This window comes from Eptesicus fuscus, chromosome 8, assembly GCF_027574615.1.
Source record: "Eptesicus fuscus isolate TK198812 chromosome 8, DD_ASM_mEF_20220401, whole genome shotgun sequence".
Taxonomy (NCBI): domain Eukaryota; kingdom Metazoa; phylum Chordata; class Mammalia; order Chiroptera; family Vespertilionidae; genus Eptesicus; species Eptesicus fuscus.
In genome coordinates this window covers 1,042,546-1,069,587 of record NC_072480.1, presented here as the reverse complement: position 1 = coordinate 1,069,587, position 27,042 = coordinate 1,042,546, and the positions used below count along the sequence as shown (strand labels likewise).

The window sequence follows — 27,042 nt, the reverse complement described above, 5'->3', positions numbered from 1 at the left end:
CTCCCCACGGCCTGATCCCCTGCCAGCAGCGGCAGCCTGGGCTGGGGTCTCAGCCTGGGAGGGGCGCACACCCCCAGGGCGCGATCCCCTGCCAGCTGCAGCAGCCTGGGTTCTCCACCATTGAGTCACACCACCCAGGCAGATATGGAAGAATCTTAAATGTTTCTTTTTAAAAAAATACATTTTATTGATTTTTTACAGAGAGGAAGGGAAAAGGATAGAGAGCTAGAAACATCTATGAGAGAGAAACATCTATCAGCAGCCTCCTGCACACTCCCCACTGGGTATGTGCCCCCAACCAAGGTACATGCCCTTGACCGGAATCGAACCTGGGACCCTTGAGTCTGCAGGCCAATGCTCCATCCACCTAGCCAAACTAGTTAGGGCTGTCCAATATGTTAAAGAAAAAAACCCTATCTAATAAAGAGGGAATATGTAGGGGAGGGCATTTGGGGGTGACTGGGTTGTCAGGGGAGGGCAGTTGGGGACGATCAGGCTGGCAGGGGAGCAGTTAGGCGTCGATCAGGCTGGCAGGGGAGTGGTTAGGGGGTGATCAGGCTGGCAGGCAGAAGCGGTTAGGGGCAATCAGGCAGGCAGGTGAGCAGTTGGGAGCCAGCAGTCCTGGATTGTGAAAGGGATCCCAGATTGGGATGAGGGACCCCCCCCCCAAACCCCCAGTGCACGAATTTCATGCACCAGGCCTCTAGTAAAAATTATAAAAGAAAAAAAAATGATTATATATTAGGAATGGCAACCATTGTCCACCAGGCAAATCTGGCTTACTGTGTATTTCATAAATAAAGTTGTATTGGAATCCAGCCACACCTATTGGCTTATAATATCTTTTCTATGGCTGATTTTATAATGCAATGACAGACCTGAGCAACACAGACCATATGGCCCACAAGCCTGAAGATACTAGCTTGTCCTTTAAGAAATTTTCTGTCCTCTGATCTGTATGTTCACTCCAGAACTACATGGGAACCAACTTGTTTTTAAATTTGGGGGGGGGGGGGGGGGCGGGAGGGAGAGAGAGAGAGAGAGGGAGAGAGAGAGAGAGAAGGATCAATTGCTTTCCACACACATCCTGACTGGTGATTGAATCTGCAATGTGCCCTGCCTGGGAATCAAATCCAGCATGGGATGCCGCTCCAACCAACTTGTTATCTTGAAGAATATGCATATTGTCAAAATGTATCTAACTATTCTGTCTAATGTCAGATTGTGAGGTTTTTTCATCATTTGAAAAGACTTTAAAATTTTAGTATCTTTAGTAGTATTTTATTTTATATCAAAGTGGTTAAAAGTTATTTTGCCACTTTTTCAAATTTGAAAATGCAGTATTTTGAGACTATGGTAACAACAGATCAAGAATTAATTACTTTCTGCATATGACTCTATACATTTTTAATATGTGATACTCAAAACATGTTTTTTGAGATCATGTAAAAATGAATATTCTATTGACTGATATCTTTCACAAATAAGATTTCATGACAGGAATTGTTTATCTGTAATTGGGCTTTATTTTAAGTCATGCACATTTCTAAAATAATGGATTTTGAAATATGTGTATTATATTTTCTAATGGATTTTTCCTTTACTTTTAAAATTTTTTAATTTTAATTTTTTTTAGAGAGAGAAGTTTGGGGGGGAGAGAGAGAGAGAGAAACATTGATTTGTTGTTCCACTTATTTATGCATTCACCGGTTGATTATTCTATGCACTTAAACCAGGATCAAACCCGCAACCTTAGTGTATTGGGACAATTCTCTAACCAACTGAGCTATCTGGCCAGGTCTCTGATGGATTTTTCTCTAACAAAATGGTTTCTAAGGAGTAGTCAAAGCAATTTACAGAAAATTGCTTTAATTGCCCACTTCCTCTTAACAATTAGATATTTTTGAGTTTAACATTCAATGTATTTGAGCGGTTGAACTTGTATAAATTTAATTTAGGCCATAAAATATTTAAGAAATGTGCTCCTATAACAGTACGACCAAAGAGAATGCCCCAAATTCTTCATTTGTTTATAATTATTTCACTTTTTTTTTTTTTTTTTATAGATCACTGTTTTTTCTTTGTGGTACAAATTAATTTACATAAAACAGCAATAGATAATTAAGTTTACATAGATGTTATGTATTTGGCAACTATAATGTTTGTGAATCTTCCCTATATATTCAGCATCATAATGTGGAATGAGCTCTAAAAGGTTAATTCATGTCTGCTTTTGTTAAATCATAGTATTTTTTTGGTAAGATTATGCTGGATTGTTTTCATGATCTCTGCCTCTTTTTAAAGCAGAAGTTAAGAAGAAATGTGAACTTGTTAGAGAAGCTTGTCATGCAAGAGACATTGTCGTGCTTAGTGGTCAACCTATACCCAGGAAATGAGGGATATTCTTTGATGCTCAGGGGAAAAAATGGATCAGGTAAGAACCTCCAGAGGGCAGCAGCCACAAAAGTCTCTCTGCCTGGCAGAATATGCTGTCTTTTTTTTTTTTTTTTTTAATATATTTTTATTTATTTCAGAGAGGAAGGAAGAGGGAGAGAGAGAGAGAGAGAGAGAAATCAATGAGAGAGAATCATCGATGGGCTGCTTCCTGCATGCCCCTTACTGGGGATCGATCCCACAACCCAGGCATGTACCTGACCTGGAATTGAACTGTGACCTCCTGGTTCATAGGTCCAATGCTCAACCGCTGAGCCATGCCAGCTGGGCAGATGTGCTATCCTTTAGAAGGATTTTCTTAACCTGGTAAATGGTCTGTCCTTCAGATAGTGATGACATGATAAAAGAAGACTTGTGATCCCAACTTTTTCTCTATATTTCGTTAGAATATTAGAAGTTATCTCTAATGTGATTAATCTTTCTGAAATATGCATTTGAGGAGTGTTTTTTTAGGGGGGGGTGTAGAACTTCAGATATTATTCTTGGTGCAGTGGAAGCCACTGGAAAGGGTTTTTTTTTTTCCTATTTTTTTAATTTTATTTTTTAAAGTATTACATATGTCTCCTTTTTCCCCTGATCGACCCCTCCCTGGCCACTCTCACCCCCCAGGGCAAACCCCCACTACCCCAGTGTCCTTGTCCATTGGGTATGCTAATGGACAAGGGGTAAGAGATCAACTAACTCCTTTAGTTGATCACTTACCCCTTCCCTCCCCCTGCCTTCCCTCTGAGGTTGGAAGGTCTGTTCTGTGTTTGAGGATTGTTTTGATTGAGACAGGTCATTGTAGTTTAATTGTAAAAGATGTAATTTAAAAATGTCAAAATTCTTTCATTCAATTGCCGTTAATATTTTAAGATAGTGTGAGGTGTTTTAAGTTATGTTTTTCTTCTACATTTTGAATATACTGTGTCTGAAACTTTAAAAATTAAGCAGACTTACTGCCTTTTGAGTAATTTACATATGTTAACATTTTGTTTTTATTTTCATGTGAATTTGAAAATAGAGTTTTAAAATATATATAATCTTAGATTTCACTAAAGAGCCATCACAAATTTTGATATGGTGATAGTATGAGTTATACAAGGAACTCACCTGGTTAAGTGTTGATAATTGTAAAATGTTATACCAAGAGAATTTTGTTCTGTAATGACCATTTTTCAGATTAGGTACCAAATTATCACTGATTTCCAGATTTGATTAAGCAATCTTCAGTGACTTTTCAGTTATCAGACATTGGAATTTTGTCATATTCTAATTATTGTACTGCTGGTCATAATTTGTATTTTGATTATTATGCTAGATGTTTTTCCATGAGATGTTAGGTGTTTTTTTCCTTTCTGATCTAAAATTCTTTTTTCTTTTAAACTATGTTTTTACTGATTTTAGAGAGAGAGGAAGGGAGAAAGATAGAGAGCTAGAAACATCAATCAGTTGCTTCCTGCTCACCCCCACTGGGGATGGAGCCAGCAACCCAACAGGGAATCCAACTGGTGACCTCTTAGTTTTGGTTCAATGCTTAACCACTGAACCATACTGGCCAGGCACCCTGATCTAAAACTCACCCAAGTCTTTTAGCAGTATATAAAGTGATTCTTTTATAAGACATACAAAAAGAAGGCCTTTAGGGGAGCTTTTTGGCTTTATTCTCTTTGGGTTTTTTGGGTTTTTTTTTTTTAAACTCATTTAAATTATGCACCCAGCCTCATACTTTTCAGAAACTTTTTTTTTTTTTTTTTAATTAAGATTCCGAGACCATTCGACTGCCTTATGAAGAAGGGGAATTGCTTGAATACTTGGATGCAGAAGAATTGCCTCCTATCTTGGTTGATCTCCTAGAAAAATCTCAGGTACAATTTTTTTCTTTTAAACATGTCCTTAGATTTGTCAACTATATTGTTTTATAATAAAGGATATTTATCTGTATCCTCAACAGTGCTTAGAACATGAAATGAAACATTATTGGAAACAATACGAAAATTGGTATATTGTGGGATATGTATCCTTTAGGCTACACTGAAATCTGTACATTTAGTTGATTCTTTTATAATTGCTATGAAAATTAGCTCATCCATAGGAAATCTCCCTTTAACTTCAATCAGTAAATTATGGAAGAAACCACTTATTCCTTTGGCTTCACCCCAGCCATACTCTGTTCTGTACTGAGGAAAAGGAAGCCTTAAGATGAGTGCTAGGAGATGTTTTCTTCCTAGCACTAGTTTACCAGTATCCCCACATCTCTGTCCACACTTTCTGTCTGCCTTCCTGTTAAAATGGATGAAGTAAACTATTCCTAAGGCATCTTCTCCATTTTTTTTCTGGATCCTCCTCCTTTTCAGTGACTTGCTACTATGACCTTTCTTCCTCTCTTCTATCATCTATTTTCCTCTCTCTTTTAGTTAAAAAATACAAGCATATTAGTACTATCTCTTAACTTAAAAAATCCTTTTCTGTTTGCGTCTGAATTGGTCTCTTTGCAAAACTCAGTGCAGATGACTACTTCCTTCTTGAGATAGCTTTCTTTTGGCTTCTGAGACATCACATTTGTGGTTTTCCTCTTTTCTCTGTAATGCTTCAGTCATCGTTGCTGTTAACTCTTCCACCCATAAATATGTTTGATTTCGGGTTCAGTCCTAGGCACTGTATTCTTTAGTAACACTTTCTCCCTGGTTGATCTCAACCAGCTTTATGAGTTTTAAAATGACATTTAATTTCTTGCTTATCTCTCTCACAGTTACCATTCCAAACACATATTTACTAAGATATGTAATAACTCTTTAACTTAACATGAAAAAACACAACTTTTTATTTTACCTCCCAAACCAGTTCTATTGCCAGTATTTTAAATCTTTAAAAGGTTACCCTACTCTATCTTTTACACCCATTTCATGTGCAAATGTCAACTGTATCTTGAAAGTATATGGTCATGACCTGCTATATTTACTTTGCTAAACTTCCTGCTTTCATTTTAGAACCTGAGAAATAAATTTTCCAGAGATTAAGCTTATAAAACAAAAACAAAAAGAGGTCCCTGCTTGAAGTTCTGTAGTGTCCTCTCAGTGCACAAAACCCCTGATCTCATTTCCACTCAGTACACTCCAGCCATGTATGCCTTCTTTCCAAACTAAAACCTTAAGCTATTGATCTGCTATTCTTTCTGTTTGGAGTGATGTATTCCACATATCTGGCATTGTTGCGATTCAGATCTCAGCTGAAACATCACTTCTTCAGCGAGGTGTTTATCTCAGCAAACAATCTAAATTAGCCCCTTCCTATTTTATTTTCTTTGTAGCATTCACCACTGTGTAAAATAAATTTTTTAATTTTTTACATGTTTATTACCTGTCTTCCCACACTGAGAACAAGTGTTGTCTTACCATTGTATCCGTGAAGCTTTGTGGATAGTGCCTGGCACATAGTTCATATTGTAGTAACTCAAATACTTGTTAAAAAGCATGATGACGGATAGCATGGAAGTCACAGTACGCACTCAAAATTTTGAATGGGAGAAAAAACAATATTGTGAGTGATTGACAAGTGATAATTATGAAGATTTAAGCCATAAAGGCTCTTTGGACTTAGAAAAAGGACTAGGAAACTATTTTTAACAAAAGATTATTTTAATTTATAGTTAGCTTTCTTCCTTTTATTAATAAAGACTGTCTGTTGGAAATTTTAGCAAATAATAGCAATTTTATTTATAAGCTGAAACTCATAACAGGGCTGATGGACAATTAATAACTGACAAAATTAGCAAAGTATAATTGAGCCAATTAACAGCAATTTCCATGATCTGTAATCTATATATATAAAATAGAAATATGCTAATTAACCAGGACGCTGTAACAAGTCAACTGGACAGGAGGAGGTTGCGCGCTCAGTGTTGGGGCAGGGGCGGCAGGGCCTCTATGCACCTGCGCTGGGGGAGGGCCTGATCAGCACCGGCCACGGCTGCTTCAAAGACTGGAGAGGGAGGCAGGGCCAGACCGGCAACTTGAGTGTGGGTGGCGCTGTGTGATTTCGAATCGCAGGCTAGGCTCCTAGTATAAAATATAAATACCAAAAGTCAGTCTATAACTAGAAACCATTTAAGTTGCTTCTTGGGTCAGAGTAATGAACAGGAAATTGTTCCTTTTAAAGGGTTTATATATGTAGTGGTAAACCCTCTAAGAAAAGCTGTTTAAGGGTATGTGAAGGACCAAAAACATTGCATGAGAGTAAAGAATCCAAAACATTCAATATAAACTCACTTATTTAGGCTTTTGAAAAAAGACATTTACTCAAGTATTTTCACTTAAAACAGGTTAATATTTTTCATTGTGGATGTGTCATAGCAGAAATACGTGACTACAGGCAGTCCAGTAATATGAAATCTCCAGGTTACCAAAGTAAGCACATTCTCTTACGTCCAACAATGCAGGTAAGGCATGTTTAAGAAGTATTATTTAGAATTTATTTGAAATTTATTTATTAAATGTCTTCATATGTTTGTATGTCTATACATTAATGTGGTTTTAAATTTTTTGTTTGTTCTAGACTTTAATCTGTGATGTACATTCAATAACAAGTGATAACCATAAATGGACCCAGGTTAGTTGCCTCTATTTAATCCCATACAGGCAAAATAGAGGATAAAACAGCAGTTAACATTAAGTTAAGCAAAGAATACTTTCTGCTCAATTTTATTCATGTGTTAAGTTTGGGATTTCTTTATAAGCTTTAGAAGTTAAGGGTCTCTGTATGTGTAGTAATTCCTCAAGGAACTAAAACAGTTTAGTCCCATTTGCTTTAGGACATAGTGAAATAGGGTAAGGTTGACTTCATCTGCCTAATGTAAAAGTTAGTTTTTTAAATCCCTCTCAAAGAAAAGAAAGATGTTTTGTTTGTACAATGCTTACAAATAGATACTGATTTTCTATCATCTAGGATTCTGAAACAGGCTTAGTCTGTTTTTACCATTCATAGTGGGATACTCTTGCTCCTGAGAATAGCCAGTACCCCTCCAGTGCTGGCTCAATATATCTGAAAGGCCCACTCACAGGAATGCTCACTTATTTCTCTGCTGCTGTAGAGAGAAATAGTTACTAAACCAAAGAAAATAGCAATAATTAGAATTATTTAATCTATGAAAATACTAATATATAATAACCCTGGGTCCAGCACATCTACAACGACCGGGAAGATCGACCAATTGGAAGTCAGTCCTGCAGTCAGTGCTGGGTTGCCATGGCGACCCAGCACTGACTGCTACGGCTGCAGGCATGGTGACCCAGCACTGACTGCTGAGGGGGCTGTGAATCAGGCCCAGAGAGAAGCCTGAAGAGAGAAGCAGGGTCTGATCTGTAGCCTCTGGCAGCTGTTGATCAGCACTTGACTCTCTCTTTCTCTCGGGGCATGGTCAGCAGCCGCGCTTCCATTTCTTTCCAGGCCTCCACTGGGGCTGCTGATCAGCCCCGCCTTTCTGATCAGGCCCCGTTGATAGGCCCAGAGAGGCTGACTGGCATAGAAACTGACCAATCAGAACCAAATCTGGGTGAAGTGTGAGGAGACAATGGCTGCTTAGGAGGTGGAGCTTTTGACGCTGACTGGCATAGAAACTGACCAATCAGAACCAAATTGGCCGGCAGAGGAGGGCATTTGGTGGCGAGATCAGGCCTGCATGGGAGGGCAGTTGGGGGTGAGATCAGGCCGGGGCGGGGGGGGGGGGAGGGCCGTTGGGGGCAAGATCAGGTCAGCAGGGGAGGGCATTTGGAGGCGAGATCAGGTCAGCAGGGGAGGACATTTGGGGGCGAGATCAGGCCAGCAGAGGAGGACAATTGGGGGCGAGATCAGGCCGGCAGGGGAGGGCCATTAGGGACGAGATCAGGCTGGCAGGGGAGGGCATTTGGGGCAAGATCAGGCTGGCAGAGGAGGGCAGTTGGGGGCCAGATCAGGCTGGCAGGGGAGGGCAGTTGGGGGCCAGATCAGGCCGGCAGGGGAGGACAATTGGTGAGATCAGGCTGGCAGGGGAGGGCAATTGGAGGCACGATCAGGCTAGCAGGGGAGGGCAGTTGGGGGCCATCAGGCTGGCAGGGGAGGACAGTTGGGGGTGACCAGGCCAGCAGGGGAGGGCAGCTGGGGGCGAGGTCAGGCTGGCAGGGGAGGGTAATTGGGGATGAGATCAGGCTGGCAGGGAAGGGCAGTTTGGGGCAAGATCAGGTCGGCAGGGGAGGGCAGTTAGGGGCGAGATCAGGCCAGCAGGGGAGGACAATTGGGGGTGAGATCAGGCCGGCAGGGGAGGGCAGTTGGGGGTGAGATCAGGCCAGCAGGGGAGGGCAGTTGGAGGTGACCAGGCCGGCAGGGGAGGGCAGTTGGGGGTGACCAGGCCAGCAGGGGAGGGCAGTTGGGTGCAATCGGGCCAACAGGAGAGCAGTTAGATGTTAATCAGGCCGGTAGAGGAGCGGTTAGGGGTGATCAGGCTGGCAGGCAGAAGTGGTTAGGGGCATTCAGGCAGGCAGGCAGGTGAGTGGTTAGGAGCCAGCAGTCCCAGATTGTGAGAGGGATCTCAGATTGGAGAGGGACACCCTCCCCTACCCCCCCGTGCATGAATTTCATGCACTGTGCCTCTAGTATTATTATAAAGTAAGATTCAGTTTATCAGTAACTATCAAGTGTTATATTTTACTTTGGGGCTATAATCTTTTTGTTTAAAACAAAACATTAAAAACTATTAAAAGAATATTCAAAAACAAACTCATTGGTCACCATTGGAGGTTGTAAGGGCATTAGTTTCTTACTCTGAAAATTGATAAATTGATAAATAAATACTATAGTATATATTCTGCTTTTCTGTATGAATTGTACATTAGATAGCCCAATAGTAACTAAAGGTAATTCTTCTTTAGGACAATTTCAGCTAATAGCTACAAAAGAAATGATAGACTTGAAAATATCATCACTTGGCTATCTTAATGAAGTAAGGAATTTAGACAGCTGAAATTTTCAGATTTGAAAAACCATTAGATTATAGGTTCATAGGAATTTTTATAATGGAGAGATTTGACTAAACCCACTGGTCTAAAAGTGGGATATCATTGTGTACGTCCTGGTGTGATGCCTGAAAAGGTACACAATAATACCAATGAACTCTTGTCTAAAAATATAGAACCTGAATTAAGTCTCTCCTCTACATCTAACACTTATAGAGAATTCAGGAAATAAAAGAAACAAATGGCAAGATGAAGCAACCAGCCAGATTCAGTTAAAAATGATATCATGAGGAATGAAGTGGTCAAATCCAACAAATCAGTTGTGTTAGAAAAGAAAAAATGTTATTACAGAATAAAAGAAAGATGTTTAAGAGAGAAAAACTAAAATACAATGTGCAGGTCTTATTTGAGTTCAAATTCCAACAAACCAATTAAAAATACATTTTTGAGATAATGGGAAATTTGTAGACTGGATATTAGAAGTTCTAAGTGTTATCAAGTGAAATAATATTGTCAGAGATGTATTTTAAGTAATTCCAGCAAAACAAAAAAATCTAGAGGGGCAAGTAGTTAAATGAAATTGGGTGTTGGTACATCCTATATACTCTTTGGAATTATGTACGTAGGGTTTACATAGTATTAGTATAGTCATCTATACATATAAAAGCTAAGCGACTGGACTGGTGGAATGACCAGAACAACTGGTCATTATGACATGTACTGTGGCAGCCATCGTCCCCCTCAACCTCCTGTGGCCCCTTCCCTCCACCCCCAGTCGGCTGCCCCCACCCCAGTTGGTGGCAGGGCCGGCTGGCCAACCACCCACGGCCCCTCACCCCAGCCAGCCCGGCCTCAGTCCACCCCCATCGGGGCAGGCTGGCCAGACCCCACCCATGCATGAATTTGTGCACCAGGCTTCTAGTTTTTATTATAATGAAATGAAGTTGAGTATATAATTGGGACTATTATTTCCTAGTTATTAAAAAATGCTCTGATCCATCTTGATCACCCTGTATGCTTTGTAGAAGAGGATTTAACTGTTTTGTTCACTACTTTATCCCCCCCTCCTAGAAGAATGCCTAACACATAGTAGGTGTTCAGTAAATATTTGCTAGATTAAGGTAAAGCATCCTTACAATTTGACCACTGTGTACATTGTACTGATTACTGAATTTCCATTAGTCGTTTCATTATGCTGACAAGTTTCTGAAGTTTACCCACTCAATTAGAACTTGAAATAATATATTTTCTGTAATCCTTAGCAGAGTTCAGAGGAATATTTCTAGGTTAAGTGATATGTTTGATTTGAAAATCTTACGTTTGGTACTGACATGTGCTCTTACACATTTCAGGAAGACAAACTTTTGCTTGAGAGCCAACTGATCCTAGCTACAACTGAACCACTGTGTCTAGATCCTTCTATAGCTGTAACATGTACTGCAAATAGATTGCTCTATAACAAGCAAAAGATGAACACACACCCAATGAAACGGTAATTACCTTTGTGGGAAGGTAAACCAAAAGATGCTCCTAAACAAGTAGCTCTAAATTTTGCTATTTCTGGTACCTTATCCTTCTCAAAGTATGGAAATGCTGTGTATTTGTTTTTTAAGTAGGATTTTTAATTGCTTTGTATTACTTTCTTTGTGTATTGTAAGTTTTTTAATACTTTTGGTTTTGTATTGAACTGATGCATTCTTTGTATTTTTTTCAAATATATTTTTATTGATTATATTTATTTCAGAGAGGAAGGGAGAGGGGGAGAGAGATAGAAACATCAATGATGAGAGAGAATTATTGATCAGCTGCCTCCTGCACCCCTCCCACTGGGGATTGAGCCTGCAACCCAGGCAATGTGCCCTGACTGGGAATCGAACCACAACCTCATGGTTCATATGTCGACGTTCAGCCACTGAACCATGCTGGTGAGGCTGTAAGTTTAGAGTCTATTCACCAAAAAGATAAAGACATTTATGAGCAGAAAGAATTACTTTTTTATTACTTCGTAATATCCAGTAGCCAGTTTAAATTTTGTTAATATTACTTTTAAAGAAACGATAAAAAATTTATTTTGAGATATAGAAAAATATCAGTTTTAGAAGTCAGTTTATAACTAACGCCTTTTATAACATAATTTATCTTTAAATGTTTTATTTCTTCTTAATAAAACGAATGCATGTAAATTTGGACTGCAGTTATAGTTGGCTCATCATTAAGTTCTCTTTACATAATTGTTTGAGTTGCCCATTTTGGATCTTCACCAAGTTTGAAGGAGCTTAAAACACCTATACATTTTCTCAATCGTTGACTTACTATTAAAATAAGATGCTGAGGAAATGGTAAGTCTTTGGAAATGATAAGTCTTTGGAAATAATGAAATAAAGCTATATTGGATCTGTCAGAAGCCCTAAAGAGTTTCCTTATATTCTTGTCCACATCTCTTCATGCCCAATGCCATTACCTTGGTCCAGGCCACCATAATCATCATAGCTTCTGTAATAAACTTCTTCCTGATTGATTTTCCTGCTTTCACCTCTGATCCCTTCTGATCTATTTGTTATGTAAGCAAGCCAGAGTAATCTTTTTTTTTTTTTAAATATATTTTATTGATTTTATTACAGAGAGGAAGAGAGAGGGATAGAGAGTCAGAAACATCGATGATAGAGAAACATCGATCAGCTGCCTCTTGCACACCCCCTACTGGGGATGTGCCCGCAACCAAGGTACATGCCCTTGACCGGAATCGAACCCGGGACCCTTCAGTCCGAAGGCCGACGCTCTATCCACTGAGCCAAACCGGTCTCGGCAAGCCAGAGTAATCTTAAAACATCAAATCAGATCATACCACCACTTGCCTAAATTTTCCTAAAAGCATTCCATCACTCATACTAAATCTAAACACCTTATCATTGACCTGTAAGGCCTTGTTCTCTGACCTCACTCCTCTGTGGACCCTGATGCACCTATCTTTTCTGTATTTAAAACAAAGTAAGTTTATTTCTATCCAGCACCTTTTAAAATTTTTCTTTCTACTTCAAATATTAATTTCCTAATTTTGTATAGCTGGTTCCTTCTTGTCATTCATGTTTCCTGTCACATTTCATTTTTCAGTTGTTTTCCTTCTCTAATATTGCCTTTCCTGTCACTTACTGCAGTATCTTCTGATTTTCCGCTACTGTTTATTTCTGTCTGAAATGATTTTACCTGTTTATATCTGAATGTCTATCTTCCACCCTGGACTATCAGCTCCATGGTTGCAGGAATTTTGTCTTGTTCATTATTATTTCACTGGTGCTAGGGACCATGCTTGGCAAGTGGTGGTATTCTACAGATGCTTGTGATTTAATTACATATTTAATGCTAACTTATTTAAACCCATATTTATTTTGAATTTCTTTTATTAGCTTACTTTATTTCAAATCGCTTAATATTTCAGGTGTTTCAAGCGGTATTCCAGGTCCTCTCTGAATCGACAGCAGGATCTGTCTCATTGTCTACCTCCTCCTCAGCTAAAATTACTTGATTTCTTACAAAAAAGAAAGGAAAGGAAAGTAGGTCAGCATTATGACCTCAAAATTTCTAAAGCAGGAAATGTAAGTAATATATTTTTAAATGAATCTTATTGTTATGCCAAAAGCCTTGCCTTATTTTGAATTTTCAGAATATTTATACTGTTTTTAACTTTTCAGTGTGTGGATATGTGGAAACGGAGTCCCTGTAATTTGACTGTACCTTCTGAAGTGGATGTAAGTTCATGAATTTCACTTATATTCATATAAGGTTCCTAAGTTTAACTAATAGTAGCTTATACTTTGGGCAAACAAAGAATCTTACTTTTTTTTTATTGTTTAAAGTATTACATATAGAAGTACATATACTCCTTTTTTTCCCCCATTGACCTTCCACCAGCCTCCCCTACCCCCTGTTGCATGCGCTCATCCCCACCCCCAGTGTCTTGTGTACATTGGTTGTGCTTATATGCATGCATACAAGTCCTTTGGTTGATCTCTTTCCCCCCATCTCCAACACTCCCCAGCCTTCCCGCTGTAATTTGACAGTCTCTTTGGTGCTTTACTGCCTCTGTATCTATCTTTTTGTTCATCAGGTTATAACGTTCTTTATTTTCCATAAATGAGTGAGATCATGTGGTATATTTCTTTAATTGCCTGGCTTATTTCACTTAACATAATGCTGTCCAGGTCCATCCATGCTGCTGCAAATGGTAAGAATTCCTTCTTTTTTTATAGCAGCATAGTATTCCATTGTGTAGATGTACCACAGTTTTCTAATCCACTCATCTGCTGATGAGCATTTAGGCTGTTTCCAAATCTTAGCTATGGTGAATTGTGCTGCTATGAACATAGGGGTGCATATATCCTTTCTGGTTGGTGTTTCTAGTTTCTTGGGATATATTCCTAGAAGTGAGATTACTAGGTCAAATGGGAGTTCCACTTTTAGTTTTTTGAGGAAACTCCATACTGTTCTCCACAGTGGCTGCACCAGTCTGCATTCCCACCAGCAGGGCACGAGGGTTCCTTTTTCTACGCATCCTTCCAGCACTTGTCGTTTGTTGATGTGTTGATGATTGCCATTCTGACAGGTGTGAGATGGTACCAAATTGTCATTTTGATTTGCATATCTTGGATAATTAGTGACTTTGAGCATGTTTTCATATCTCTCTTGGCCTTCTGTCTTCTTTTGAAAAGATTCTATTTAGGTCCGTTGCCCATTTTTTTATTGGATCATTTATCTTCCTTTTATTAAGTTGTATAAGTTCCCTGTAAATGTTGGAGATTAAACCCTTACCAGATATAACATTTGCAAATATGTTCTCCTATACAGTGGGCTTTCTTGTTTTGTTGATGGTTTCTTTTGCTGTGAAAAAGCTTTTTATTTTGATGTAGTCCCATTTGTTTATTTTCTCTTTGGCTTCCATTGCCCTAGGAGTGGTATCGGTGAAGAAATTGCTTCAGCATATGTCTGAGAATTCTCTGCCTGTAGATTCCTCTAGCATTTTTATGGTTTCCTATCTTATGTTTAAGTCTTTTATCCATTTTGAGTTTATTTTTGTGTATGGTATAAGTTGGTGATCTAGTTTCATTTTTTTTGCATGTATCAGTCCAGTTTTCCCAACACCATTTATTGAAGAAACTGTCTTGACTCTATTGTATGTTCATGCCTCCTTTGTCAAATATTAATTGACCATAGTGGTTTGGGTCGATATCTGGGTTCTCTATTCTATTCCATTGGTCTATATGTCAGTTCTTGTGCCAGTACGAGGATGCTTTGAGAACAGTAGCTTTGTAATACAGCTTGAAATCTGGTATTGAGATTCCACCTACTTTATTCTTCTTTCTCAGGATTGACATGGCTATTCGGGGTCTTTTTTTTATTCCAGATGAATTTTTGGAGAGTTCTTTCTAGGTCTGTGAAATAAGCTGTTGGTATTTTGATGGGGAGTGCATTGAATCTGTAGATTGCTTTGGGTAGTATGGACATTTTAATGATGTTGATTCTACCAATCCATGAACATGGTATGTTCTTCCATCTGTTTACATCTTCCTCTGTCTCTTTTTTCAGTGTCCTGTAGTTTTCCGCGTATAGGTCTTTTACCTCCTTAATTAAGTTTATTCCTAGGTATCTTAATTTTTTTGGTGCGATGGTAAATGGGATTGCTTTTTTAGTCTCTCTTTCTGTAAGTTCACTATTGGTGTATAGAAATGCCATAGATTCCTTGGCGTTAATTTTGTATCCTGCTACATTGCCAAATTCATTTATTAACTCTGTTAGTTTTTTGATGGCGTCTTTTGGGTTTTTTATGTATAGTATTATGTCATCTGCAAATAAGGACAGCTTTACTTCCTCTTTTCCAATTTGGATGCCTTTTATTTCTTCTTGTCTAATCGCAATGGCTAATACTTCCAGTACTATGTCGAACAGGAGTGGTGAGAGTGGGCATCCCTGTCTTGTTCCTGTTCTTAGGGAAAGTGGTTTTAATTTTTGCCCATTGAGTATGATGTTGGCTGTGGTTTAACATATATCGCTTTTATTATGTTGAGGTATGATCCTTCTATTCCCACTTTGCTGCGAGTTTTTATCAAGAAAGGGTATTGGATTTTGACAAATGCTTTTTCTGCATCAATTGATATGTGATTTTTATCTCTCAATTTGTTTATGTAATGTATCATGTTTATTGATTTGCCGATATTGTGCCATCCTTGCATCCCTGGGATAAATCCTACTTGGTCATGGTGTATGATCTTTCTGATGTACTGCTGGAGCCGATTTGCTAGAATTTTGTTGAGGATTTTGGCATCTATGTTCATGAGGGATATTGGCCTGTAATTCTCTTGCATTGTGTTCTCCTTATGTGGTTTTAGTATTAGGGTGATGCTGGCTTCATAGAATGAGCTTGGAAATGTTGCTTCCTTTTTAATTTTTTGGAACAGTCTGAGGAGTATAGGTTTTAGTTCTTCCTTGAGTGTTTGGTAAAACTCCCCTGTGAAGCCATCTGGCCCCGGGCTTTGTTTGCTGGAAGCGTTTTGATGACTGCTTCAATTTCTTCCATAGTTATTGGCCTATTGAGATGTTTAGATTCTTCCAGATTGAATTTTGGAAGCTTGTATTTTTCTAGTAATATGTCCATTTCCTCCAGGTTGTCCAGTTTATTGGAATAGAGTTGTTCATAGTATTTTTTAACAATCCTTTGTATTTCAGTGGGGTCTGATGTTATTTCTCCTCTTTCATTTCTGATTTTGTTTATTTGGATCTTCTCTCTTTGCTTCTTGGTGAGCCTGGCTGGAGGTCCATCAATTTTGTTTATCCTTTCAAAGAACCAGCTCTTGGTTTTGTTGATCTTTTGTATTGCTTTTTTTTTGTCTCTATGTCATTTATCTCCACTGTGATCTTTATTATTTCCTTCCTTCTGCTTTCACTGGGCTTTTCTTGCTGCTCTTTTTCTAGCTCTTTGAGTTGTAGGGTTAGGTAATTTATTACCATTGTTTCTTGTTTTTTGCAGTAGGCTTGTAGAGCTATGAACTTTCCTCTCAAGTCTGCTTTCGCTGTGTCCCATAGATTTTGGATTGTTGTGTTTTCATTGTCGTTTGTTGCCATGATGTTTTTTATTTCTTCTTTGATCTCTTCGGTTTAATAGTATGCTATTTAGTCTCCATGTGTTTGATTTTTTTGGATTGTTTTTATTGTAGTTGATTTCCAGTTTTGTGCCACTGTGATCTCAGAAGATGCTTGATATGATTTCTATCCTCTTGAATTTGAGGAGACTTTGCCTGTGACCCAGTATATGGTCTATCTTTGAAAATGACCCATGTGCACTTGAGAAGAATGTATATTCTGTGGCTTTGTGGTGGAATATTCTGAAGATGTAAATTAATTCTGTCTGATTTAGTGAGTCATTTAGGATTGATGTTTCTTTGCTGATTTTTTGTTTAGAGGATTTATGTCCTTCACTTTGAGATCTAAGTTGTCAGATATATGTATTGCTACCCCAGCTTTTTTTTCATTTCCATTCGCCTGGAAAACCTTTTTCCATACCTTCACCATCAGTCTGTGTGAGTCCTTTGTTCTGAGGTGGGTCTCCTATAGACAGCAGATATATGAGTCACATTTTCTTAGCCACTCAGCTACCCTATGTCTTTCGATTGGGGCATTTAATCCTTTTACATTTAAAGTTATTATTGATAGGTACTTGTTTGTTGCCATTTTTATTCTTTAACCCTGTGGTCCTTCTTCACTTCCTATTTCTTTTTTTTTTACTGGAGACCCTTTAGTATTTCTTGCATTGCTGGTTTGGTGGTAATAAACTCCCTTAGTTCTTTTTTGTCTGTGAAGCTCCTGATTTCACCTTCAATTTTGATTGATAGCCTTGCTGGGTACAGTAAGCCGCATGTGGCTCGTCAGCTGCAGTTTGCCGACCACTGCCTTAGTGCATGAATTTTGTGTACTGGGCCTCTAGTATTATATAACACTAGAGGCCCTTTGCACGAAGAATCGTGCAATAGACCTTCCTTTCACCTGGCTACTGGCACCAGTTTTCCTTCTGCCTTTTTTCAGGAGGGGGCTTGGACCCCAGCGGCGGCGGCGGCAGCGTGGGGCAGGAGCTGCCGGACCCCACACCGACATCCGCGATTGGGGCGCCGCCGCCGGCCCCATTGGTCCCCCCTCGGCCCCATCGGTCCCCCCCACCGGTGGCCGATCCGCGCCTCTCAATTGCCAGATCGGCCACCCCGAGTCCCGCCCCCCAGCCTCCCGCTGGCCCAATTGTTGGCGTTGCAGAGTGATGGTTATTTGCATATTACCCTTTTATTAGGTAGGATGCATAAAATGCTTCTTTTTGTTTTTAATATTTTATCATAATTTCCTGGTAATGCTTCTTTACTCAAACTGGGTAAATTTAAAAGTTAACTGTATTAGAGCAGTGGTCAAGATGAGGAACCTTGGGTGGTATTCTTTGCTGATCTATAATATGTACGATCAAAGACAGGAAAGGGATCTGATGTCTCTAGTTATTTTATTTTCCTATTTCTTTCTCCTGCATTTTTTATTATTTACTCAACTTTTTATATATAATTGGTTAGTTATTTTAACAGATGTTTGCTCTTCTGCATTATTTCCATGGTAACACATGTACTATTCTTATTATCTACTAGAGGCCTGGTGAATGAAATTTGTGCACTCAGGGGGTGTCCCTCAGCCCGGCCTGTGCCCCCTTGCAGTCTGGGAGCCCTTGGGGGATGTCTGACTGACGGCTGGGGAGCGGGCCTAAACTGGCAGTCAGGCATCCTTAGCACTGCCACGGAGGCGGGAGAAGCTCCTGCCACTGCCGCTGCGCTTGCCAGCCATGAGCCCTAGACAGTTTGACTCAGTGGATAGACAGTTGGACTAAACAGTCCTGGGTTCGATTCTGGTCAGGGGTGTGTACCTCAGTTGCAGGCTCCTCCCTGGCCTGGGCCCTGTTTAGGGAGTGTACAAGAGGCAACCAATGTGTTTCTCTCACATTGATATTTCTCTCTGTCTTTCCCTCTCTTTTCCACTCTCTCTAAAAATCAATGGAAAAATATCCTTAGGTGAGGATTAAAAAAAAACACACACAAACAAAATCATGGTTTTCAGAAATATGAGAGCATTTGACTTGCACAGACTAGTAGGAAATATGCAATATATATGGCCCCAGTCTGACTAAAAACTGGACAAGGTTCATACAAATTTGATCAACTTTAATGTAACTTCCCTAGTTTCCTTCCAGTTTTGTCCCCACTGTTACATGCTAACTTCTGTTTCATTAAAAATCCAGCCAAAGGAAAAGGTCCTGATCCTAATCACCTCTCAGACATTCTGATTTTCCTAAAGGACAAATGTGATAACAGTTTATGGAATAAAAAGAAGAGGCATTGTCCAAGAAAGCACTGTGTTTATTGTGTTTGTTTAATGGCAAATAATTTGATTCTAATTTTGTTTTATTTTAAAAATCAGTTAGTGTAATATATCAGGAGAGTTTTAAACTAAAGATGAGTAGTCAGTGATATTAGTGACTCAAGAATTCTTGTGCTAAAAAGTATATTGTACTAGAGGCCCAGTGCACAAAATTCGTGCACTCGAGGGGGTGGTGTCCCCTAAGCCCAGCCTGCACTCTCTCATAGTCCGGGATGTCCAATTGCCAATTCAGTCCCGCTCCCCGCGACACCCTTAGCACTGTCCTCCACCGCTGCTGCGCTCGCCAGCTTTGAGCACGGCTTCTGGCTGAGTGGCGATCTCCCTGTGGGAGCGCACTGACCACCAGGGGGCAGCTCCTGCATTGAGCATCTGCTTCCTGGTGGTCACTGCACATCATAGCAACCGGTTGTTCCACCGTTTGGTTGATTTGCATGTTAGCCTTTTATTATATAGGATTGTTAAGTTACTTAGATTCTTCTCTTTGGTCTTAATACTGATTCCATTATATCTCATGTCTCTTGATTTGATTGCTTAGGTGGAGAAATATGCTAAAGTGGAAAAGTCTATCAAATCTGATGACTCACAACCAACAGTCTGGCCAGCCCATGTAAGTAACCATTATAGTCTTCATTTCTAATGTTCCTAATCTGGGATCTGAATTTATTAAACAAAGTGTGGCTTCCAGTTTAAAAGGCAATTTTAATGCATAACTGCATGTTTACTTTTGCTGTGGTTGCATATTGATAGTTCTGATTTGTTTTGCTTCAAATAAGTAAGTAGTAAATTATTTTAAGTATATTTCTTAAGGAAGTATTCTATGTGCATTTCCCTATTTGTAATAATAGTGGGAGAAATGGGCATAATTTATTAAATAAAGTGAATCTGCCTTCCTATTGCCAGATCTGTTAGTATGTCATTTATGTCAGATTTTTGTTAATTATGATTGTGCCCACTAGAGAAGGTGTTTGGAGTCTAGGAAAGAAAGGTTTAAAGAGTTTATCTGAGCCAAAGCTGAAGACCAGATCTAGAAGCAAAATCTCAAAAGATTGAGAAAATACCTTAAGGAATAAGTTTTATACCTTACTTTATATATTTTAATCAAAGGGGAAGACAAGAAGGAAGGTTACATGAAAGCCATTGGTGGTAAATTACAGAGGCAGGAGAAAGTAAAGCAGGGAAATCTCTTGAATTGGATAAAAAGTAAAATAGTGGTAAAAAGTTTTTTTTCCCTGGTGGCTGCAGGATAGTTAACATTGAACATAACATGGTTTACAGAGTTATGCAGGTCAAAGATAGGAATGATGTGGTTGTCTTACCCCGGGCCTGCGGTGTTTATCTCTGGAGGTTTGAGGAGGAGATCATTCTGACATTTTCAGTATGTTATCCTAGATGCACAAACGGCTAAGATTTGCTTAAGGCTGTGGTCGGCAAACTGCGGCTCGCGAGCCACATGCGGCTCTTTGGCCCCTTGAGTGTGGCTCTTCCACAAAATACCACAGCCTGGACAAGTCTATTTTGAAGAAGTGGCATTAGAAGAAGTTTAAGTTTAAAAAATTGGCTCTCAAAAGAAATTTCAATCGTTGTACTATTGATATTTGGCTCTGTTGACGAATGAGTTTGCCGACCACTGGCTTAAGGTAAAGATTATCATAGATAGGTGCTAGGACCCGACTTGCATTATAACGTAATCAGGAGTTTTTATGATCAGAACATCCCATGTGGTTACCTTCACTTATTGAATTTGTCAGGTCTGCCAGGTAGTCCCCCCGTTTTTAAAAAAATTTTATTGATTGATTTGTTGTTGTTAGTGAGAGAGGAATGGGTAGGGAGAGAGAGAGAGAGAAATATTGATGAGAAAGTTACCCTCTATTTCTATTTTTCTAGTGGTTTTTAGAAATCATGAACAGATGTTGAATTTTCTTGTGTGCTTTTCCTGATATCAGCTGATATCTTGAGATTTTTCTTTTAAAAAACACCAAAAATCTTTATTTTTGAGAGTATTATAAATGTCTCCCTTTTCTTCTCCCCATTGCCCACCTCCACTCGGTTTCCATCCAACCCCAAGCCTTCATCACCTTATTGTATGTCCATAGGTAAAGCATATATGCATATAAATTCTTCAGTCAGTCTCTTCCTGGCTCTACTACCCACTTCCCTCTGAGATTCGTTAGTCCGTTCCATGTTTCCATGCATCTGGTTCTATTTTATTCATTAGTTTATTTTGTTCATTAGATTCCTTGTTCATTTATTTTGATTTTTAGATTCAATTGTTGATAGATATGCATTTATTGCTATTTTACTGATCATATTTTTTATCTCTCCTTCTACTTCTCCTCCTCCTCCTCCTCCTTCTCCTTCTCCCTCTGCCCCCCTCATCCTCCCCCCTTGAACATTTCATATAATACTGATTTAATGGTGATGAACTCCTTTAGCTTTTCCTTATCTGGGAAGCTCTTTATCTGACTTTCAATTCTAAATGATAGTTTTGCTGGGTGGAGTAATCTTGGTCCTTGCTTTTCATCACTTTGAATATTTCTTGCCACACCCTTCTGGCCTGCAAAGTTTCTGTTGAGAAACCAGCTGACAGTCGTATGGGTGCTCCCTTGTAGGTAAGTAACTGCTTTTCTCTTGCTGCTTTTAAGATTCTCTCTTTGTCTTTCAACTTTTGCATTTTAATTGTGATGTGTCTTGATGTAGGCTTCTTTGGGTTCATCTGTTTGGGACTCTCTGTGCTTCCTGGACTTGTATATCTATTTCTGTCACCACGTAGGGAAATTTTTCTGTCATTATTTTTTCAAATAGGTTTTCTTGATCCCTCTCTTCTCCTGCTGGTGCCCCCATGATGCGAGTGTTGGTACCCTTGAAGTTGTCCCAGAGCCTCCTTACACTATGTTCATATTTTTGGATTTTTCTTTTTACTGTTCTAATTGGGTGTGGGTTTTTTTGCTTCCTTATATTCCAAGTTATTGATTTGACTCAGCACCCTCTACTGTTGAATCCCTGTAAGTTATTCTTTATTTCAGTTAATGTATGCTGCGTTTCTTGCTGGTCCTTTTTTATGTTGTTGCTCTCATTAAGTTCCTTGAATTTCTCATTAAGTTCCTTGAGCATCACTGTAACCATTGTTTTGAAGTCTGTATCTATTAAGTTTTCTTGCTTCCATTTCCTTTAGTTCTTTTTCTGGAGATTTCTTTGATTTGTGACCTATTTCTTTGTCTCTGCATTTTGGCTGCTTCCCTGTGTTTGTTTCTATGTATTAGGTAGATATGCTATGTCTCCTAGACGTGGTAAGTGTCCTATAGGGCCCAGTGGCTCGGCCTCACCAGTTATCTGACCTGGGCACCCAAGCAGCACCTCTGTGTGAGCTATGTGCACTGTAATAAGATAGGTGAGCCTTTATTTGTATTGGCATCATTGGGAGGGATTGACCCCCATGCCAATTGGTTGTGCTAATCAGCTGGGACTATAGTTGAAGAGCTGCTCTGCAGGAGCCAAAGAACTTCCCAGATAAGGAAAAGCTAAAGCAGTTCATCATCATCAACCCTATGGAACTGGGCTTGGTTCAATGGGGCTTTGGTGCTCACTGTGTCCACCCTTTCACTGTCAACTCATGAAAGTGGTAGGTTGTGATCTCGTGTGCTTGAAGTTGACCACCAGTTGCACTGCCTCTGGGGCTTCCCAGGAGGTACAAAGTCAGCCTCTGCCTGTGCCCTACCTGGGGCCACCCAGTATGAGCTACAAAGTGGTCTGTAGATGGCTGCTATTTATGTTGAGTTTGGAGTTGCACAGGAGAGGCCAAGCTGTGAACTAGGGTGGGCTGTGGCTAATCCAGGGCCTGGGGCCAATTACTGAGAAGTACCTGGGATGCTGATGTCAGCTGCTACTTGTTTGAAAGATTTTAGGAAAATCCAAAGTATGAGGCAGGAGAGGCCAGTTGTATGGAAAAGCCACTGGAAATAGCTTGGATGAGCTTGCAAGTAGGGAGGGTGTCTCAGGGAATCACCAGGGTGGGTGAGAAGTGTGAGCCATGTTAAAGGAGATTCAGATATGGCCCAGCATCTCAGCTCTGTGGTAGGGAGAGCTCATCACAGGAACACTGGCCTCTGGCAGCACTTCTGTCTGGGAGAAAGCTGCCCCTCCAGCTTTTGCCCTGATTCCAGACAAGTTAGTTCCTCCCCAGATGTCCCAGGTTCCTTTCAAACTGCTGCTCCAACACTGGAACTCAGAGGGAGTAAGTCCAAGTAAGTTTGGAAGTGGACCCTTTAAGAGTAACTGCCTGGAACTCCCCCCACCTTCATGTCACTCAGTCACAACCCCTGCTCATTTTTACAGCCAGAAGTCATGGGGACTTTTCTCTCCAGTTCTGGAACCCTAGGCTGGGGGCCTGATGTGATCCAGCGACCCTGTGTTCCTCAGGAAAACCTCCATGGCCAACATATCCCTCCTGATTTTAAACTGCCACACATGGGTGTGGGACCAGCCAGGTCCACAATTCCACCCCTCCTACCAGTCTTGATGTGCTTCTTCTTTAATTCCCAGCTGTAGGACTTCCGTTCAGCTAGATTTCAGGTGGTTCTGAATGATGCTTGTTGTATGTTTTAGTTGTAAATCTCGATGTGGTTGTAGGTGGTGGGGAGTACAGAGTTTACCTATGCCACAATCTTTACTGGATGTCTCTGTAGCCCCCTTTTGTTCATAATGGGATGCTCTATCTTTTTCAGGATGTCAAAGATGATTATGTATTTGAATGTGAAGCTGGTAATCAGAAAACAAAGCTGACCATTTTTCAGTCACTTGGTGATCCACTTTACTATGGTAAAATTCAGCCATGTAAAGAAGATGAAGAGATTGACAGCCAGATGTCTCAGTCCCAGTGAGTTCTGTTAAATACTTGTAATTGACAAAAACAATCATCAGAATTTATTTAGCAACTACTGGTAAACTATTAATGAATAAAATTTCCCCCTTGGGGATTCATTTGTTACTTAAATACACTTATTAGATTTGGCTTCCTAAATTTATGAACTACATATATTTAGTACAAGGTACCAGTATTTAGTTTTGTTTTTATTAGTTTTTTATTTTAATCAAGTTGATGATGTTTTGAAAATAAGAAATAACAAAGAGGAGAAAAAAGCAGGGACCAGATCTGTGTTAAATCGTTTATAAAGTCTTTATGTACACAAAATACTAATTGAAACTGCAGCAGAAAGATGGATTTTAAAGAATAACCTCACCAATACCTAAGTAAAAGTCGATGGGAGGAAACAGTAGCAGTCATGAATCCTCCGCTAATTTTTTTTACATTAGCAGTTTCTATTGTTGTATACTAAGTAGAAGGATCTGATATTTTTATTACCTTTATTTTTATTAACCTTCCCCTTAAAGATATATATTGGTCATTTTAAATCAATTTATGAACTTTGCTTAAACACAAGGGAGTAACATATATTCTTATTTTTAAAAATTAGTTAAGAAAGCTACCCAAATAGATTTGATAAGAAGAAAATAATTTTTTTTTGCCTTTATATTAGGGAGTTGCTGCAAAAATGCTGCGTGGTTTATTATCTTTCAGTCATTCTCCATATTCATAAATTATTTGACTAAATAACTATGAAGTTAAAGTTTGAGCTGCATTAACCAGGTTTTTGTTTGTTTTTTCTACATTTTATATTTCAGCTCCTCCACAGAAGATCATTCAAATTGGTAATTAAAAAAAATAAACTCACTATTAAAATCTGTTAAGAAAACACGTAAATGTCAAACTCTTTAAAGACTTAGTGAATACATTTTTTTCTGAGTTGCCAATCAGCTATCTTCCTTATCTAAAATATATTGTGTTCCTGCTATGTAGACTAGTGACTTCTAAAACCATTGGTTTCGATAATCAGTTGGGACTATAGCTGAAGAGCTGATATAGGTTAAAATGAAAAGAAGGCCTTGCACACAGTTCAGAGAATTTTGTTGTAGAGCAGACACTTGCAAAGTTGTATAGCACTTGGTAACTTTCAGCCCAGATTATGTTTTGATACTTAATTTTTGTGGCAAAATAAATCTCCCTTAAATTAAAACAGCCAAATTATTCACAATATTATTTTATTGCATGCCAAACTTTATTGTTCACAATTTTAAATGTATTTTAAATTTTGTTCATATTTTGGTAGATTTTAATTTATCAAATTACTGTCAGTAAAATATGGAAGCCTTCAAAAGTAATTCCAGAACTCCCTAAGAGAACTCTTATCTAATACTTTTCTTTCTTTTTTAAATATTTTAGGTTCATTATAGGATCAAAGACTGATGCTGAAAGGTAAAAATACTAGCATCTTTATTTTTGATCTGGATAGATATGAAAATCTTCCCTCTCAGAAGATAAAGAGTACTTCATTAGGAATCAAAAGTTTGATTTTAGTTATGCCATAGGTTTTACTAGGATTTAAAAAATAGAATTAGGAAAGTAACAATTAAAAGAATAATGTTTAAAATACAGCTTTAGTTTAAATTTAAAAATGTAGATATATCTATGGTAGGTAAGGAAGATACTTTCTATGTAGCACTTTAATCAGAATGTTAAGTGAAAGTGGCAATTTTTTTGACTGCTTATTGATTAAAAAATAACCCATGTAATTTCTGTATTTGAATTGAGATACTGAAAGTATATTTTAAGATTGCTAATTTACGTGCAAAAGATTTGGAGCATTAGCTTGTCATTGAAAAGATTAAAAGAGTACTTTTAACAGAAAGGTAAACTGTCAAATTTTAAAATATATTTTGATTTTTTTACAGAGAGGAAGGGAGAGGGATAGAGAGTTAGAAACATCAATGAGAGAGAAACATCGATCAGCTGCCTCCTGCACACCCCTCACTGGGGATGTGCCCGCAACCAAGGTACATGCCCTTGACCAGAATTGAACCCAGGACCTTTCAGTCCGCAGGCCGACGCTCTATCCACTGAGCCAAACTGGTCTCGGCTAAACTGTCAAATTTTAATTTTTGTGTTAAGTTGATAGAACTTTTTAATTAATAGTTTTTATTTTCTACATAATAAATTGATGTTGAAAAGAGTTAAGTAATTCTTACCTGTTTTTTTTTTTCTTTTTCTAATATTTTAGGGTAGTTAATCAGTACCAGGAATTGGTCCAGAATGAAGCCAAGTGTCCAGTCAAGATGTTGCACAGCTCCAGTGGCTCAGCCAGCTTGAGTCAGCTTTCTCCAGGGAAAGAAACAGAAGTGTGTGTTTGTTTTCTTTTTCATGCCAAATATTGTGTGTGTTGTTTGTTATTTGTGCCTAATTGTTTCTCAAGTAATCTGAGATATGTTATTTTTTGAGGGATGTAGCAATTGTTTCATTTTGATTGTACTTTTAATTTTTTTTTAACTTTTTCTAATGAAAATTTTCAAATATACACAAAGGTAGAGCAAAAGGTGTAATGAATCACCTGGCTTCCATATTTATTACTTTTCTGGAAAAGGTAATTTAAGTATTAAGCTTTGTCTCCATCTTACTCCTCTGCCCCTTTCTCACAAACTCTTTCTCCCCACCCGCTTACTCAGAAATTTTTTCTTCATTGTTTATGTATAAGATGACCTTATTTGAAATTTATTCTTCTGTAACATCTGTAATATTCAGTCTATAACCACTGAAAGTACTTTGCAGTTTTAAAATGTTTTTTTCTGCCCAGCTCAGTGGATAGAGCATTGGCCTGCAGACTGAAGGGTCCCTGGCTCGATTCTAGTCAAGGGCACATGCCTGGGTTGCAGGCTTGATCCCCAGAAGGGGGGTGTGCAGGAGGCAGCCAATCCATGATTCTTTCTCATCATTCTTGTTTCTATCTCTCTCTCCCGCTTTCTTCCTCTCTGAAATAAATAAAAATATTTTTAAAATATAAAATGTTTTTTCTTCTGGGAATTATAGTGGTATTAATTTATGAGATATTGATTTGACCTTAATTGTAACAAGTATACTTAATGTCATTGTTTTTTACAGCCTGAGACCGTGTCAGTTCAGTCTTCAGTACTAGGGAAAGGAATAAAACATCGACCTCCACCCATCAAACTTCCCTCAAGCTCAGGAACTAGTTCCACAGGTATTACATTCCTTACTTTTCTGTAATCTAGTGTAAGAAACATCATATGGTCATAACTTGTTTTTAAAATTTTACTCATATTTTGA

At 38.8% G+C, this 27,042-nt stretch overlaps 1 protein-coding gene across 9 annotated transcripts in view; it reads left to right on the top strand.

Moving 5' to 3' along the window:
- SUPT20H (SPT20 homolog, SAGA complex component) overlaps window positions 1–27,042 on the top strand; it is a 50,433-nt gene that overhangs the window by 10,410 nt on the left and 12,981 nt on the right. For 6 of the 9 annotated variants that reach the window (XM_054720349.1, XM_028137115.2, XM_008160109.3 and 3 more), the window contains exons 6-18: window positions 2,305–2,434; window positions 4,198–4,301; window positions 6,755–6,871; window positions 6,988–7,041; window positions 10,772–10,911; window positions 12,856–13,012; window positions 13,109–13,165; window positions 19,405–19,476; window positions 23,591–23,742; window positions 24,549–24,575; window positions 25,147–25,179; window positions 25,982–26,099; window positions 26,857–26,956. In XM_054720349.1, coding sequence (XP_054576324.1) covers window positions 2,305–2,434; window positions 4,198–4,301; window positions 6,755–6,871; window positions 6,988–7,041; window positions 10,772–10,911; window positions 12,856–13,012; window positions 13,109–13,165; window positions 19,405–19,476; window positions 23,591–23,742; window positions 24,549–24,575; window positions 25,147–25,179; window positions 25,982–26,099; window positions 26,857–26,956 — 1,261 coding nt within the window. The remainder of the gene's footprint in view (window positions 1–2,304; window positions 2,435–4,197; window positions 4,302–6,754; window positions 6,872–6,987; window positions 7,042–10,771; window positions 10,912–12,855; window positions 13,013–13,108; window positions 13,166–19,404; window positions 19,477–23,590; window positions 23,743–24,548; window positions 24,576–25,146; window positions 25,180–25,981; window positions 26,100–26,856; window positions 26,957–27,042) is intronic. The other 3 variants (XM_028137112.2, XM_054720353.1, XM_054720351.1) reach the window with 1 other exon arrangement.